The sequence below is a fragment of the Gouania willdenowi genome, chromosome 16, assembly GCF_900634775.1.
Source record: "Gouania willdenowi chromosome 16, fGouWil2.1, whole genome shotgun sequence".
NCBI lineage: Eukaryota > Metazoa > Chordata > Actinopteri > Blenniiformes > Gobiesocidae > Gouania > Gouania willdenowi.
Genome location: NC_041059.1, coordinates 21001818 through 21019213, shown reverse-complemented (window position 1 = coordinate 21019213; position 17396 = coordinate 21001818). Strand labels below are relative to the sequence as shown.

The 17396-nt window shown below is 37.7% G+C and overlaps 1 protein-coding gene across 1 annotated transcript in view; it reads right to left on the bottom strand.

The window, feature by feature from the left end:
* The window catches only part of dnah5 (dynein, axonemal, heavy chain 5), a 79510-nt gene that overhangs the window by 52105 nt on the left and 10009 nt on the right, over window positions 1-17396 (bottom strand). Inside the window, exons 12-41 of the mRNA XM_028470222.1 lie at window positions 16950-17057; window positions 15216-15301; window positions 14892-15099; window positions 14657-14770; window positions 12689-12895; window positions 12452-12532; window positions 12244-12334; window positions 11026-11171; window positions 10543-10714; window positions 10142-10396; window positions 9845-10044; window positions 9646-9739; window positions 9001-9143; window positions 8520-8596; window positions 8308-8432; window positions 7988-8223; window positions 7272-7490; window positions 7129-7191; window positions 6691-6929; window positions 6299-6446; window positions 6116-6208; window positions 5845-6044; window positions 5552-5705; window positions 5270-5433; window positions 4978-5134; window positions 2730-2942; window positions 2407-2631; window positions 1226-1398; window positions 384-454; window positions 105-212 (exon numbers count right to left, since the gene is read on the bottom strand). Coding sequence (XP_028326023.1) covers window positions 105-212; window positions 384-454; window positions 1226-1398; window positions 2407-2631; window positions 2730-2942; window positions 4978-5134; window positions 5270-5433; window positions 5552-5705; window positions 5845-6044; window positions 6116-6208; window positions 6299-6446; window positions 6691-6929; window positions 7129-7191; window positions 7272-7490; window positions 7988-8223; window positions 8308-8432; window positions 8520-8596; window positions 9001-9143; window positions 9646-9739; window positions 9845-10044; window positions 10142-10396; window positions 10543-10714; window positions 11026-11171; window positions 12244-12334; window positions 12452-12532; window positions 12689-12895; window positions 14657-14770; window positions 14892-15099; window positions 15216-15301; window positions 16950-17057 — 4570 coding nt within the window. The remainder of the gene's footprint in view (window positions 1-104; window positions 213-383; window positions 455-1225; window positions 1399-2406; window positions 2632-2729; window positions 2943-4977; window positions 5135-5269; window positions 5434-5551; window positions 5706-5844; window positions 6045-6115; window positions 6209-6298; window positions 6447-6690; window positions 6930-7128; window positions 7192-7271; window positions 7491-7987; window positions 8224-8307; window positions 8433-8519; window positions 8597-9000; window positions 9144-9645; window positions 9740-9844; window positions 10045-10141; window positions 10397-10542; window positions 10715-11025; window positions 11172-12243; window positions 12335-12451; window positions 12533-12688; window positions 12896-14656; window positions 14771-14891; window positions 15100-15215; window positions 15302-16949; window positions 17058-17396) is intronic.

Below are 17396 nucleotides of genomic sequence, written 5' to 3'. Positions count from 1 at the left end.
AGGAATGACATAATTATATATCCCTTTTTAGTTATAAATGTGCATTCATACGGATTACTGATGAAATAGTACATATTTTTCATGATTTGCTTGGTGACTTTTACCTTTAAATATTCTGCCTAAGCCTCTGAAGTCCATCTGATCAGAGCAGTTGAAGACAACAACATACTTTCCCAGACAGCGGCCCATGTCTTTAATAGTCTCTGTTTTTCCTAAATAAAGGGGGGAAAGTCAAATTTAAAAAAACCTCCATTTTCTGAATGATGGTAATAACTATTTTTGTTTGAATATTATAATATTTTAGTTTTTTTTCTTTCCAAAATTTGGCAAATAAACATTTTTATTGTGACATAAAAGCAAAAGATAGGATTATAAAGTCTTACCTGTCCCCGCGGGACCAGCAGGAGCTCCTCCCATACTCATACCAAGAGCCTGTGCTAAGGTGATGTAACATCTGATGAAAAGCAGGCATTTTGTGAAAATATGCTGGCAAAATAAATCCCCCCAAAAAAGATATGATCTAACATCTATACTGTAGGCCTCGTATTAAAAATGATTACACTACGCACCTCATTAGACCACGTAACTGTTGCATTAGAGTGAGGTGAGGTCATTCCTTTTGTTCTTCCTGGTTATTCAATTAGCAATATTTTATTTGTACATTTTGTACCTTGCTCAGAAGAAGAGGATGAAGAAAAATCTATTATTGTGGATTTCTGAGTTGTTTTTGAATTCTTGTTCCCAGTCTGATCCTAAATTCACTCTCTGAGGGTTTTTTTCTTTTCTTTACTTGCCGTCATCTTGTTAGTCCTTCATATACAGTAAGTCTATTTTTACTGATGTGGTGCATTCAAAGGAAATGACCTCAATGCAGGCGTTTGTGATAATTTGGTCTCTGCTGCTGCTACTATGAAGCCATCCATCAGAGACAGGAAACAAAACTGAATAGAAATAATGATGTGCTTCTGCCAATATCTGCGTTATGCACTGGTCTTACCAATTAACTTCTGCAAAGATTTACCGATACACTTTTTTTTTTTTAAATGACTGCTTAATAGGAATAGGAGAAGGATTTACGTTTATGGACTTTCACATCACACGTACCAGTTACCCGTGCAGGCTTTGTCAGCATGTATACTGTAGTTAAAATCCATAAAATTGGAATTTAGAGGGCATATGGAAATATGAAAGAAAAAAGCACAAGTCTGTATTGATTGCTTCTCACCTGTCAGTCAAAGGTGTAATGACAAGCCTTTCAGTGCATCCCAGGAACTCATTCTGATAGACAAAACCCACATCTGTGATGTTGATGATCATCTTGTCTGAGTCCTCATTGAAGTAGAAACGGCACTGCTTTAACCACTCAAAGTCATGGGGGCTTTTGACGTGCTGCCGGCACTACCATGGCAGTGGAGATAGATAGAGAGCAAAGATCAAACAAAAGAGGAGAAAATGGTAAGTTATCAAAATAAGGGGCATTCGATGAAAGGTATGTCCTTTTAAAAGAGTGGTTTGAATAGAGACGGGCAGGAAATGGGTAGGAATAATAGAACAAAAAAAGGGCGGCCATGAAAATGCCTTCAAGAGGCATTATGGAGAACGATGTGGAGGGAGTGAATTAATGAGGACTTAAATTGTACGCACTTTCAGAAGTGAAGACTCAGAGAAAAACCTTTTTTCAAAATTATTACCTGTCTTCCTCAAGGACGTTAACTGGATTTACTCAATGCATTAACACATCAAATTTTCATTGCCTTTGGGAATTTGAATATTTAACACAATTTACTTAATTCTTGCTCTTATAAGCCAGAGACAATGTAAATGAACGCAGAAGTTATAAAACACTTTTAATTTTGAGCATGACCTTGTCCAACTTTGCTAAACTTTAGGGAGGCCCACAATGTACAGCCGTTGTGTTATGTAAACTGGATTAACATGCAAACAGTTGTTTGGTATAATGTGATTTAATTGTCTTTAACCAACAGCAACTCTTCCTCTATTTCTTAAAAGATATGCAAAGATAAACAGATAAATGTATTAATCATCAAGCTCTGACGTTTGTGGGTTCAAATAAAATCATGTTTTATTTTAGTTCCTGAGTTTTGTCACAGTGTGTTTGCTCACGGCCTCTGTTTATTTTTCTTTTGATGGTATGAAATAATTAATTGGTATTTATAATGCTACTCATGCTCAGTCTCCCTCTCTGCATCTGGGTCCTCAAAGTGCACACAGTGACCCGAGCATGCATTTTTGCTACTCTTGCTTCCTCTTAAAGCGCCAAATAGATGGTGAGGAATGCTTTGTTTATCTAAGACTGACGGCTTTAGAATTTCAAATAAATTAATGAGAAATAGTTCATAAGACTCAAACAATTCCCTGTTCCATGCATGCTTAACGCCACCTTACCAAGTCATCAAATATGTCCCTCTGGTGAACATGGATCGTGATGAGTGTCTCATATTTGATCCTCTCCACTGTCCCAAGATCTTTAGTCGTCATGTCAATCAGTGTGTTAAGCAAATCTAGAAAGAGTTGGTTGGTTTTTGCCATAATGCGCCGATCATATCGTACGTTGGTGAGAGCCTCCTCTGAGTCCCTGGTCCATATCATCTGAATACCAAGCAATCCCACCTAGATCACAGACCAGGACAGATTTAGTGCTTCATGTGCAGTCTTAGAATGAAAATAGCTGTTAAGGTTTTGCTCGTCTGTAATTTGTCATGACATACTTGAGCAGGAAAGGAATTGAGGAAGTCAATGAGCTGAAATCCAGTGTCCTGGATTGTCAGAGCAGCATGTCGGATCACTTGATGCAAAGACCTTTGGGATTCCTTCAGAAGAGCACTGAGCCAGACCTCCACATTTCCTTCAGCTGTAACTGGATGCTCCAGCTCTATGGTCTCGCCTTCTCGTGATGACACGGCCAGAATGCGATCATATACCTGAAACATTAGGCACAGTTGATATTTTAGGGCTGGAGAAATTTTTATTTTCTCATATAAATTTGTTAAAACATGAACTCAAATTTAAACTTGTTAAAGCTGGAGTATGTAGAATAATGAGACCGGTATCCTCATGAACTTACACAACTGTGAAACCCTTAGCAACTTTTTTCTTAATAAAGACAAGAGACAGATGTAGGGACTTTATCTTGTATTATTGGATATTTTTCTGATGTTTTAGACTGAGACTCTGATAACAATGCATGTGTGACTCTGTAGTTGCTGCCCTGTGCAGCGGCTGCTGCTGTGAGCACCTGCCCCGCCACACAGCTCTCTTACATACTGCAGCTTTAATTAGGCTCGTGCGCCATGAGCTGGCGAAGGGCCTCTTGCTCTCGTAGTGGCCACACTACGAGGGAAGGGGCGGAGCCTATGTGAGCGCCACGTGCCCATCGGTGACCAAGGACCCTTGTCATGTTGTAGGCATGCCTCTGCGTTTGCCGAAAATGTATAGTTCATGGTACTCAAAAAGGGGGAAACATTGTTATTGGGCTGGAATATTGTTCTTTCTTTTTTTCTTTCTGCTTTGTTTCCAGGTGTCGGAACCAACTCACCTACTTTTCACCCACTGAACCATTATATAGAGTCTCAAAACTTCAAACAAAATTCAATAGCGCACTTTTCTGATTTCTGGCTATTTCAGATTTTAAAAATGCAAAAATTTGATGCGCCAGCACCCCCAAGTACGCTGAAAATGTCTTACAAGAAAGGAATTGAGAAAAAAAAAAAAAAAAGTCATTGTAGAATCATGAAAGTAGACCATGACAAGACAAGTAAAAAATATTATTAAGACCACGCCAAAAATTACACAGGAAGTCCAGAATCTTGAATTGAAAATTGAAAATTGTAAAATAGCAATAATACGTTGTATTTTAACGCATTTCTCCTAGGGCGTTTCATTGATGGGGTTCAAAATCACTGGAGATCATCTAGAGAAGTGGGACATCGAACGAGATCCATGGATTTCTTATAACTTTTACGGTGTTTGCAGGAAGCAGCCATGAATTTTGGGCAAAAATGACAAAATATAACATTTATGGAAAATGCTCCCATTTGCACATACGAACTCCAATTTGCATTAAATGTGACTCAGTTGTTAAACTCCCGGCCCTAAACCAGCTCAATGTAGAAAAACCGACATTGGCAAGTTAGCGCCCCCTACAGAGTGAAGATAATTTAATATGGAGCAAACGCATTTCAACACACCCCTCCTATTGCGTTTCACTGACGGCCTCAAAATCGCTGGAGATCATCTAGAGAAGTGGAACATCAACAGTTATCTATAGATTTTTGATAACTTACATTTTGGCCAAAACCTTTTAAAAATTAAATTTTCTTGAAAATGCTAGAATTTGCACATACAAACTTTGATTTGCATCAAATGTAAATCAGTTGTTAAACTCTCAGCCCTAAACCAGCTCATTGTGGAAATACAGAAATTGGCATGTTAGCACCTCCTCCAGAGTGAAGACAATTTAATATGGAAAACAAAATCAAAAATGTTGGATGGCGGCGCAACAAAGGCAAGGGCCGTTTATCACAGCTTGTTTGTGGTTATATTTCCTGAGTATTTTTGAGTTATTCCCTCAAGTTTCACATCCCCGAAAGCTTCTGGCTTAACTGCTTTGGTCATCTATTCAACCTTTTGCTTGTGCTATGAGTTGTGAGTCTGTTACTCATCTTTTTCCAGTCCTATTGGTTGTTAAGATTAGTGAACTCTTAACCACAAAACTTCTGGTATGCTCTCGAAACTGCTGCTTTGTTACAGCTTCCGTAAATCTTATGATAGTTAAGCACATACTAATGGCTATACTTAAAACAAGCTACTTCTTTTAACTAGTTCTAAACCTCAATGTTAGCTCCATCTGTCTATCAGCTAAACTATTAATCTTGCCAGAATAAAATAACTGCTTAATCATCATGGTTTGAGAGTCTTTCCTTGGTCCCGCAGTTGTCGTGTTTATGTATAATTCACCTTCTCATGAAATCGGACACTCTTTATGTTATCAAAGACATTGAGAAGGTGGGCCTGGATGGTGTGGGAGTCAGAAGCCTGGCCCAAGATCTCCAACAGCGCCGGGTCAGACACAAAAAAGAAACGAGGAAACAGTAGTCGCTTCTTCTCCAAATAGCTGTTCAAAACAAAAGCAAATGATTATCAATGCTTTCATAGTCGACAAAAGAAAACATATTACATATTTTGATTTAAAAATATGTAAACTGCTTTAAAGGAAGGTGAAAATAAGATCCTCGTCCATTGGATTCACCCTGTAAGAGATTTCTGGCAGATCTCTAGTTGTTCAAGGAGGTGAGGAAGCAACTGTCCCATTGTCTCATCTCCTACACACGACTGCACTACATTGGGCATCTCATGTGCTCGCATCATGATCTTCACCCAGGATTTATCAATGTTAGAGAACCGCTTGGCTTCCTAAAAGTAGAGAGGGGATTCGACTCATGATACGTACGATGATACAAGAAAATATATCATCAGGAAACAGAGTTATTTGTTGTAAGAAACACATAAATAATCATGAATGTGTATTTACTTTAGGCAGCTGTTTGGCAATGTCTCCACCCACAAAAACAGCTTCCAGATAGATCCAGAGGTTCTGGACAGTCATCCAATGTTCAATTACATCTGTAGTATTGGAAAGATTTTGAACCCACTTCTGAATCTGGCTTTTAAACGGGGTGTTGTACCTGAGAAAGAGAGTGATAGATGTGCGTGATAGCTATTAAACCCATCTCAAGTAACTTCCTGGGTTAGTAAAAGCAAAACAATTATTTCTAGTGAATGATTACCTGAAAATTATAATAATTATAGGTTACAATGCAATACCTGTTGCTCATGAGAGACCCCAACATCATTAGACTGTCTTCCATGCTGGTAATTATCTCTGATGTGCTGTCACCTCTCAGTAGCAGTTCACCACGCGTCTTAAAATTTGCAAATGTGAACGTTTTGTTGTCCCATTCAGCAATCACTTGTTTCAGCTTCTGCTCAATATCACGTTCTTTAACAGCACTGATGCAGATGTCCTGTTGAAGAAACGCCATAACTTTTAAAATATAGCAACATTTCATTTTCTTGAAAAATATCTTTTTTTTACCTCAATCTCCTCTTTGTACTTGAGCAGTGGAGCCTCCATAATATTACGTAACTTAAAGGTTTCTGTTTCAACCTCAAAGGTATGTCCGGTAACCTTTGTGGATGAAAAGAAACGCATAAAAATGTAAGAATAAGAATGGAATTGAGAATAAAATCTATGATTTGCAAGTTCAATTTGACCAACCTCTGTAATCCTCTTCCAGTGGCGCGTCATCATTGCTTTGTTGGTCATGAGCTCCAGCAAGGGGCAACATTCACTGAATTCATCAATTGTTTTCTTTAGGTCCAAGAAAGCTTGCCACTCCTTCAGAGCTCGAGGCAGCTTGCGACACCTCGAAGGTCAAAGAAGATGAAGTCAATAAACTACCGCTTATTTTTAGAAAAGGGCTCAGGGAAAGTCACACTTTCCCCTCTGAAAAGAATCCTCATCTAGGCTTAAACTTGGGGTTTAAATGTCAATAACCTAAAACCAATTGAAAAGACTGGAGCTTTTAAAGTAAAATTTAAAAAGTCTATATATATATATATATATCCAAATAATCATTACATACAGTATTTCAAGACAATAAAACAAACCTTGTTTGGAAGTCAAGTAACTCATTATTGACCTTCTCGATGTGGATGTCTGCCCAGAGGATATCATGGTAACCATTTACGGTTTCAATGACATTGTTGTAAAGACCATACAGCTTTTGCAATAAAGAAAGTTGCTTCTTGATCTCTAACAGCTGGGGGTGCTGGGTCACAGGCAGTCCAAACAGCTCCTCCCCACCAGTGTAAGTTATATATTTCCTGAATAGGTTGTCAAATCGATTCTAAAAAAAAAAGAGACAAACAACTCAAAAAGGAAGACACAGTGAACGTGTGGTCAAAAAAAATCACAGAAAAGCATAAGTAACGCATAAATCTTTTTAGATACTCAATATCCCTTGACTACAGCATCCGGCATCATTTTCCAAAAATGGCTTCCATAGATTTATCACAGACTTAATGTTTATCATGACCTTAACAAACCTGGAACATGATAAGTCTGTCACTGGCATCTTGAGGGGCAAGCCCCACCACCATGGGACCATCCTAATGCAATGAAAAGTTAGAAAACTACATTGTAAATCCAAATAAACAAACTAATAAATGTATGATGTGCTGTAGTTTACCTTTTCATATTCCTGGTAGAAGTGATGGCAATCTTCTTGAAAGATCTCCACGTTACTCACCAACTCTCCCCTAAAGTTTGGTTGCAAGGATACAAGCTCATTTTGAAGCTCTGTGCTGCGGGACAGGAGCTTTTCCCAAGTGTAACGAAGGGTGTCCACCTTCTCAGCCTCTTCTTTGGCCACGGTTAGTTCAAATTTGTGGAACATGGCATAGGATTCCTGTAAGAACGTAAAAAATTGAGGTTTATTGCATCAATTCATTCTCCATATATCCGGTGAGGTTACTATAGAAAAATAAACCACCACTAAAGTAAACATGTTTGACCAGAATAAAGAATACATACTTGTAATACAACAACCCAAGCTTTTGGAAGTGTTTTCAACCTTTAATAACTGAACCTATTCATTTTCTATACTTGCTTTGTCCTGCATAGAATTGCAGGTTCTGCTTTGGCCTTTTTGAACTGACAGTGTTCTTTAGACGGGATACCAGATATTCACACATACATTCTAGAGACTCCAATTAACCTGTCCAAAAGTCTACTGTGGGAGTCAAACCCATAACCTTGGCCCTCGCTGTGAAGCAGACAAGCTTTGTCAGATATGTTATTCTTTCACATCTAAAGTTTAATGCTTTTAATCCTGCTTGGCCTTTCTTTTTTAAAAGTTCTACATCGTAGCAAAATAGAGCAACTTTGGCATATCATGAGAATCACCTCAATGGGTCCAACTTGAAAATCAATTGATATTTGGTACTCTCTGATTTCCTTTAGAGCAGCCATGGCAATGCGAATGTCATCTAGGTCTTTGATCTGTCGATTTTGTTTCTTCCCAGCTTCGTCTATGAATGCGAAAATCTGCTCCATCTCCGAGCGGTATTTTCTGTTACAGTTAAGTCCGTAATCCACGATCCAGTTCTTGGTTTCAGCAGTGAGGGACATTTTGAGGGGTGCTGGTAAAGAAACATAGTTATTAGTCATAAACATGCTAAAATCAACATATAACTGGATGTGTATGAATGCTTTATAAGTCTGACCTGTAAATAGAGCCAGAGCTCCAACAGTTATGTATTCAGGCTCAGAGTTTATTTCCAACTCCAGATCCCGATAGAACAGAATTTGGCTCTCAAATTCTGACAGCAAGGGACCCTCCTGGACAAATCTATTTATTAAAGAAAAAATATATATATATTCTTAGAGTAAAATACTTATCTGAGAATTGCAGTAATTATCAAGCTTTTCAACGTACTTCTGAATGGCGTCTTCCCGATCCACTCTCCAGATGTGGTGATACCGGCTAAAATGTTCCAAAGCGGACACTAATCCCTATTTGATGGTATAAAAAAAAAAATAATGGGTGCGATCACAAGGTCTGGCATGTATTTACAAAAGTCTCTGGTTTTATTGACACGACCAAATGTTTAAGCTGTGATTAGAATAGAAAAAAATGATAATAATATTTACCACTGCTGCACAGTGCAGCATTTGCATCTCATTGAATTAACGTAAAGTAATTGTTATTCAAATGGTGCTTTAAAACTGCTTGCAGGGGCTTTACACACAATCACAACAACAAAAACACAGTGTTAATAAGAAATCACATGAATAAAAAACAAAGGCATAAAATCAGAAAATGTCAAAACCCTAACAATAAAATGTTGACATTATCAGAAAAAATGAATAAATAAATAAATCACAAACAAATATTTAAAAAAGGATCTGCTCTCTACCTTTTTGGTGGAGGTGATGGAGGTGCTCAGGACAGACACAAGTTTCACTATTTCTTTATTCTCAGACACACTCTTGTAGTAGTTTTTGGCTTGGAATGGGATGGCCTGGATCACAGATGCTGACATATCAGATGTGCTGCCGTCTAGAACAGCACAAATTTCAGAGATTAGTATGCATGTTTAAATTTAATACATTCATAATTTCATGTTTATGCTGAGCGGGCCGTTATTTCAATCAGGCCGTGATCTTCTTCCCATTTTATATGGTTAAATAATAATATAATTGTATGTTCTAACAGTCAGTCCTGCTTCATGGGGGAAAAATGTGTAAAAATAAATAAAATAAAATAATAATGATAAGGTAGGTAATGACGCTGAAGTTTACAAAGGACATACATTCCATTTTGATAAAAAAAAGTGTTTTTTTCTCTACATTATTGCAATGTATTTTCATTTATTGTCAGAGAGAGAGGAAATCCAGTCAACATCTTTTTCTTGTTACTAAAACATCTGATGGCGTTAACATAATGGATTTTTTGCAACATGAACAAGTAAAGGGTTTGTCATTAAAAAAAAAAAAGGAAAAAAAACTAGTGACAGGTTTTGTATTCTTAGGTTAGGGTAGCTTTTATTGCTGCGTTGTACCGGCTAGGCTCCTGTAAGTTGTTGCTCCATCTTCTGATTCACTCTCAGAGCTGTCTTGCTTCAATGCAGCTATGAGTCTTTCATTCATTTTTTTCTATGAATAAAAAGTCACATGTTAGATCTGTTATCATAGTTTGTTGAGAAGATTTTTCTTATTGGTCCAGGGGATTTTTATACAGGCAGTTGCATTGAATTTTACCATACTGATCCGTTCCTTGCTCCATTGACTGACTCCTCTGCTGACGCTCACCACACACTCGACAGCACGATTGAGAGCCTGCTGGACCTCCTCCAAAGTCGGGAAGATGACAATGTTAGGAATGGAGAGGGTAACATCGACTCTGAAGATTGCCTGTTGGCTATTGTTTTTTCCATGGTTTGAGGCAGAGTTATTCTCACCTATGAGGGGGAAAAGCCAAGAAGTTCAGATAGATATGGGTTGGGTCACAGATAAAGGTCAAACTTTGTGGACAAAATAGCCTCTAAAACAATTTACCCAAGAAGTGCATGAGTGACGAGGTGTGTATACGCTTGCGTAGCATTTCAAGGGTGTTTCGTGTAACTCTGAGCAGGGCATCCATGTTGCGGTGGTTGAAATAGGATAAAAGCTCCTGACCTTCTTCCTCCATTACTTCCATTAAATCCCTCTTCCTTTTCCTCCTCATCAAAGGTGAAGATGGACCAACGCTGGTGGGAGGAACCAATGTATTCCTGGAGAAAAGGCGGCCATCGGAGTGTGGCACTTCTTCACCTAAAATGAAAATATATTTCCAGTGTTTCATTCTCCTTAACATGTAAGACGATTCCATTTTTCTGGTACAAAACTGTAATAAATGCCTTTATTCCTAATTCATATAGCACTGCACGTTACCACTCTCTTTGCTGGTATACCTTCACTGCCCACGTGGTCCATGGTCTTGCTTTCAGTGGAGCCATGTTCTTCAACCTTCTCTACCTCCTCTTTCTGTTTGGGATCAAACTCCAGGAGCATGTTGATCAGTTCATTGGCAGCCTCTTCCACCAGTGAGCTTTTCATATGAAGATTCTGAGCTTGTTTTATGCAAAGATCCTGTAGACCCGAAATGATGTTCATGACGTGTTAGTGTTGGGGGGAAAGCACTAGAGCAGGGGTCCCCAATCCTGGTCCTCAAGGGCCACTATCCAGCATGTTTTAGATGTTTCCCTCTTCAAAACACACCTGATTGAAATGACCAGGATCGTTATCAGGCTTCTGCAGAGCTTGATGGTGAGTTCAACATTTGAATCAGGTGTGTTGGAAGAGGGAAACATCTAAAACATGCTGGATAGTGGCCCTTGAGGACCAGGATTGGGGACCACTGCACTAGGGCAAAACATTCAAACAGGCTTGTAGTAATTTACCCTGGTGCTTTGAACGAACTCCTCACAGGTGATTGGTTCATTCTCTGGTAAAGCACACAGTGTGACCATGCTCATCTCCAGTAGCACTGCATCTATTCTAAATTCTACCAAGTCATTCACCCGATCCAACAACAGCTCTAGTTCAACTGCAGAGAGATGAGAGAAACAGAGGAGTTCAAACAAATTCAGATGGCACTTTGGAGAGGGAGAAAGTGGATGAAAAGAAAACTAAATTTGAAACTATTGAAAAAAAAAAAGAAAAAAAATAGAATTATATTATTTTGTCAGGGGCCAGGCAATGGTAGACCATGGCATGGTGTTTATGGGCAACTGAGTGGAACATATGTTTAAAACTTTGGTATCACTTTAGATTAGGCAACACCTGTTAACCAATAATTAGTTGGTTATTAGCATGCAAATTAGTAGCATATTGTTAGGGTTAGGGTTAGGTTTAGGATTAAGGTTAACGTTAACCCTAATCCTAACCCTTATTCTAACCCTGTTTGGACCGCAAGACTGCCAACAAGTGTATAATAAAGCATTAATAAGAATAAGACATTAATAAGTTCTTAATAAGGCATTAATAAGTACTTAATAACGACAAATTAAGAGCCAATACGTTACTGATGCTAAAAAGCAACTAATTAATGGTAAATAGGTGTTCCCTAAACTAAAGTGTTACCAGCTCATAATAGTATGATTAGCTAGAAAACCAATAAGTCAAACACATAAATTCATCCAAAACTATTTCATGTTTGCATGAGAGCAAAACGCTGTAAAAAAAAAAAAAAAAAAATCAGTTTTTGAGATAAAATTCTGATATTTTCCACACATCATCTACAAAGACCCCAAAATGAAATGCTGAAAATGTATTTAGCAACAATTTGCAAGTACCTGGTATATGTTTACAATTCCCTTTACAGTCAAACATGGTGATGCCATGTAGGTTACATTATTGATAAATCAAAAATCTGTGACGATCGTTTGTGTAGGAACGTCTGAAGATTTGCCATAGCAAGGAGATGGGTTTAATAAGTTTTACAGTTTTTGAAAAAAAAAGTGATGGACTTCATAATTTGCAATAGGTTTAAATGTACAAAACTGTCTTCAGTATTGGGGCTCCATTTTGGGGAAAGTTCCTTTGTGCAAAATATGGTGATTGTTTGCACATGGGAAGTAGGATTTCGGAAGAAGAAGAACCACTTTGGACTTGTTTACCCAATGCCTTGTCGATGCGGCTGAGATACTTTTCAATATTCAGTGATGTCCAGTTGAGAGACGTCAAACCCGGCTGTATAGCTTCATCCACCTATCAACAAGTAGGGCATGGGAGGAGGATGATGATGCACTTTTTGGAAATAGATTACATTTTTAAATTAAAAACATATATTTTTATAATATTACTAATGTCTAAGTGATGTCTTACCTTAGCTAGATGTGGCATCATGAGCTGTTCAAACGTCACCTGAACCTTTGTCCGCACTCTTTTATTCTCACTCAACATTAACTAAAAAAGAATAGATGGTTTAAAGGAATAAGTTATTACATAAGCAACGTCTCTACTGCAATCATAATCTTTAATTTTACATAAAGGTATTCAATGTGAATCTGTTGTTCTGCTTCAGATGTACAAGTACAAAAAAAAACTGTGATCCATGTTTACCTGTAATTTATTGTTGTTCTTTTTGAGGACGTACTGTCTCTGTTTCAGCAGCGCGGCAAAGGGAGGGATTTCTAATTTCATTTTCATCATGCAGTTCACCTCCCGAATCTGAGTCGGAATTTCTGGGTCAAAGTTCACAAACAGTTCACCTGTCTCTGAGGAGCGAACCAACAGAGACGCCTGCAGTCCCACCTTGGCATCCTCGATCTGCGTGAGATACAGAAAGATGAATTTGAGATATAAAAAGGTAAAAAAACAGCTTTGTTTAAAAAAATGAGGCCCTTAGCACAACAGTACTCCCTCTTGTGTGCTACATAAAGGGCCCATGTTGAGCTAAATCGACTTTTCTGTGCTTTAAACATCATAAAAGTGCTATTTGGCCTTCATACACATGCCCAAAGTTTTTTTTTTTTATTGATTCCTTCAATCGTTAGTTAGAGGGTGATTTGCTCCTTTCTTACTGCAGGGCGAGCCCTACATTTCGCTCCAATTTGATGAAGCATTCTCACTTTAATGACAAATATGACGCGACGCTGAGCTGGAGAAGCCGCGCTTCCAGGAAGCTCTCTGCCGTGATTGACATGTAAACAGACACGCCCACAAAGGTGAGCATGTCAGCATCCTTCGCGCAGTGCTTCCACAGTCCATCACCTCTGCACATCGAAGGCTGTTGTTGTTTCTGCTCCTGCTGCTGTCAATACGTGTTGTCGCTATCATGTCAACTGGGTGGGAGGAGACGGACTCAATAGTAGCTTAGATAAAAATGTGTTTTACTGTAATGTGCAGTTTTTTGGCGGAAAACCATCACAACTGTGTGTGGATAGCAAAAATAAATTTGCTTTGGTGATTACTGATCCCCCTCGTAACAGAGCGAGACATGCAGGGAAGTCAGTGTCCCGTCTATAGACACGCCCACTCATGAATATGCACAGGTGGGCCGCAAATCAGCCTGTTTGTGTAGAGTTTCTCAGAAAGTGACTTTTCAAAGGGTTAAAACTCTGGAAAAACAGGTAAGTTTGGGAAAATAAACCTCAAATACTATGTTTTGGGGGTTCTTAGAACAAATGGAGATGGGTGAAAAATAGCATGACATGGGACCTTTAAGTATTATTAGTCAGAAATGTCATATGCTGCACTTTTTTTCAGTGTTAGTAGGCCTAGTTTTAACAGCACTAGCCATTGTGGTGCTGCTGCCTTTCTGGTATTGGGGTTGTGAGTATGAACCCCATTCTGGTGCTTATTCAGTTGGGTTCTAATTTGCTTGGTCTTGTCTTTTGATTTAGTTCTTCAGTTAGTTCTTATTGTTGGTAATTTCTTGATATTCTCTGTAGTAATTCCTTGTTTCTGACTAGTTAGTACGGTGCCCTCTTTTCCTCTGGTTTATCCTAACATTTGTTTTCTCAGTCGTTTTTTTATTCTTACTTCATCCAGTCTGTTTTGTGAGTTTAATTACTGCAACTGGTGCGTTTGTACCTCCACTTTGTACGTCTTTGATTTAAACACCACCTCTGCCTATACCTTACTGCTCTTTTATCTCTCTACCCGGGTCCTAATGTCCACCCTACAATCTCTCAACAAACCTTGACACATCTGCTGAGGTCAATCCCAGCTCACTTCGATCTCAACCTAAATATGTCGCAAGGCCAATACAAAAAGACAGACATGGGAATGCTGGAGTACCTAGAGAAAATCTCTATCTAGAAATTAAATCCAGTGGCTTTTTTGATGTATAAGCAAAAGTGCTAAATGCAACGCCACCGTGTTGGTTTTAGTAACTATAGGTGGGATCTGTAATTTACAATGAACTATTATCCTTCTCTATTCTATCTAAAAAGGAAAGTCTGATCACTGTTTTAGTCATCCAATGTAAATGTAAAAGACAACACAAAAGCCTCCATAACCCTGCAACCAAGATAAGTAACATCAGGTAGAGAACGATAAATAGGTTGAGATGAGTCATGCTTCTACCTTTTTCATCCAATTATGATGACAAAGCATTTCAAACTCCAACAGAGCTCTTGCAACCCTGTTAAAGTTCTTAATGATTCTCTTGGCATCTGGTGTGGAAAGAACTCCTGGATGCTACGTGGAGAAAGAAAACAAAATCACAACAGAAATTAAATTAGCTAAAAAAAACAGGCCCAGACAAATGGATGCTAAGAAGTGAAACATCGTGTTTGGAATATGATGGTTTCAGGAATACCTCTTGAAATAGATCCATGGGACCCTGGATTCGGCTGTAAAGATGCCGAACCCACATAATCCGACCAGCCACAGGGGGCATATCTCTGCCAATAGGGGGCTCTGCTTTCTGCTTCACAAAGATGCGGGAAACCATTTCAATGTCTCGGCCGTAGTTTTGGAGGATGCTCTGGTACTTCTCGTCAATGCCAAGATTTGGGATGCCTAGTCTGTTTTAATCAAGGATAAATAAAGAAAATACCATTGTGACCACAATTAAGCAATCATAAGTATTAAGAATTCTCATTTTTGATGGATTTTAATGCAAAAAAGAAAACCATGTTACCTTTCAAATTTCTTCAGTACATTAAGCGCCCTTTCAGTATTCTGAATTTGTTGAAAGGTGCTGTCAATGAAAGCCCTCAGTTGATTCTGAAAATAAAAAGGGAATGTTATAACTTGCAAAAGACAGTGAAGACAATTTGGAAATATTTAGAGCTTTATGACACGTGTAGTCCATACCATATGGACTTATATACATACATGCATAATATGCGAAGAAAGGCTTGTCATTTTAGAATCTTAATTTGGACTGTGCTCTTCAAAGCACTCATGTTACTGTAATTCAGTTGCTTTTATAGGTACTTTTTTTGACTATAGTTCTAAATCAATAATTTTACTTGTACTTAAGTCCATTTAAAAGAAGCAAAGTAATTTGTTATATTTCTACACCCAACTGTTACGGAGTAAATTATTATTTTTTTGTTTTAAAATGATCAACCAACATTGTGAAATTACAAAAAAATGTAATAACAAGACAAAAATAAGCTACACTTAGATCCTGAGAATTTTTTCATTTTTTTTCATTGGTTATTTTATTTGAAAAAAATAATTTCACATTTTGACAAATCTTTTATTTTATACAGATGCCATTGTGGAAAATAAAATAATTTGGTCTCTTCCTTTTTTAAGTTTATACATCAGACGTTTACTGTACGCAAGGGAATCGTGACAATATTTATTACCAAAATGAAATGTACAGGGTGAAAGTAACTAGTAACTTTTACTTTGAGTAATATTTAATTGAGCTGCACTTTATTTGAACTTCAGTATTTTATGTATGACTTACTTGTACTTGAGTACAATTTTAATCAAGAACGAGTACTTCTACTTGAGTATGACATAACAGTACTATTTACACTTCTGAAGAGGTACTTGTTTTTGTTTTGTTTAACATATTTTTTTTCACCAAAACTTAATCCCTCAGCCTGTCACAGGCCTTCGCTGCCATCTGCCAATCTGGAATAACATGTTAAAAACATGTTAAAAACATGTTATTCCAGAAAGATTCTACAAGCATCTACACACTGCTCTATTCAGTATTTAGAATTTCTATTAGCGATGTCCCGATACAACTTTTCCACTTCCAATACGATACCAATGACCTTGATGACTGGCCGATACCGATATCGATCCGATACAATAGCAGCACGAATCATACATACTTTTATTACTTATTTTATAGTGTGGAATGTTAGAAAAGGCTTGATCAAGTGATGTTACTCAAACAGAGAACAATAGTCAGCAACAGTAGGTTATGAGAAAAACTGACCCATTTCAATAAATATTATATAATATATATCAGAGATTTTAGATGCAGTTCGATAAAATCCGATATTTGTTTTCTGGCTGATATCGGACCGATCGGATCAGGACACCCCTAGTGTCTACAGGTACTTTTTACAGCTTTTTATGGTCTTTTTTTATTCATGTGACTCTGCAGCACTCCAGCTCAGCTCTACATCACCTGGAAAGTATAGAGAGTGACTGTGATTGTAATCACACCATGGAGCCTCCTCTGCATGAGGACATGAGTCTGTTTTTTCATCTGTGCAAAAGTTCTATCCCATGATTAAATATGGCCAAATGAAGAGTCATTTCTGGGGAAAAGAACCCTAGCATGAATAAAGCGAGCTTATGCTCTTATGCTTGTTCTATATTCGTGGATGCAGATACATTAAATACAGTATGTGTGCTACGATTCTGAAAATCCTCTTTTTTGTGAATGCAGTTTACTTACATGTAGCTCGGCGGTGCTTTTGCAAAATTCTTCATAGTCAACATCAAAGTCCATTCTTCTGTGTTCGAGGAAGCTGTAGTTTTTTTTCTTCATGTTAAGTACAATGGCCTAGTGCACATAGAAATAGTAATCCATATTAAACATTACATATGTTATTTATATATATGCAATGAAACACAATACTACACTTCAGCATGCATAACACTGGTATTGTACTATGTTAAATTTAACTATTTGATTCAGAATATAATTTGTAACTTTAACTTGCGGTAACTATAGCCTTAAAACTATATCCAAATTCTACGGTGATCTATAAATCTTTGCAGTTGTTACTTGATTACATCAAGTGATGTGAAGAAAGTGTTAACAACATTTATTATTTTATCAAAAGAAAGACAAAAAATATCAGCACAGCAGATTGTTCATATAATTTCTATTCAAATCATT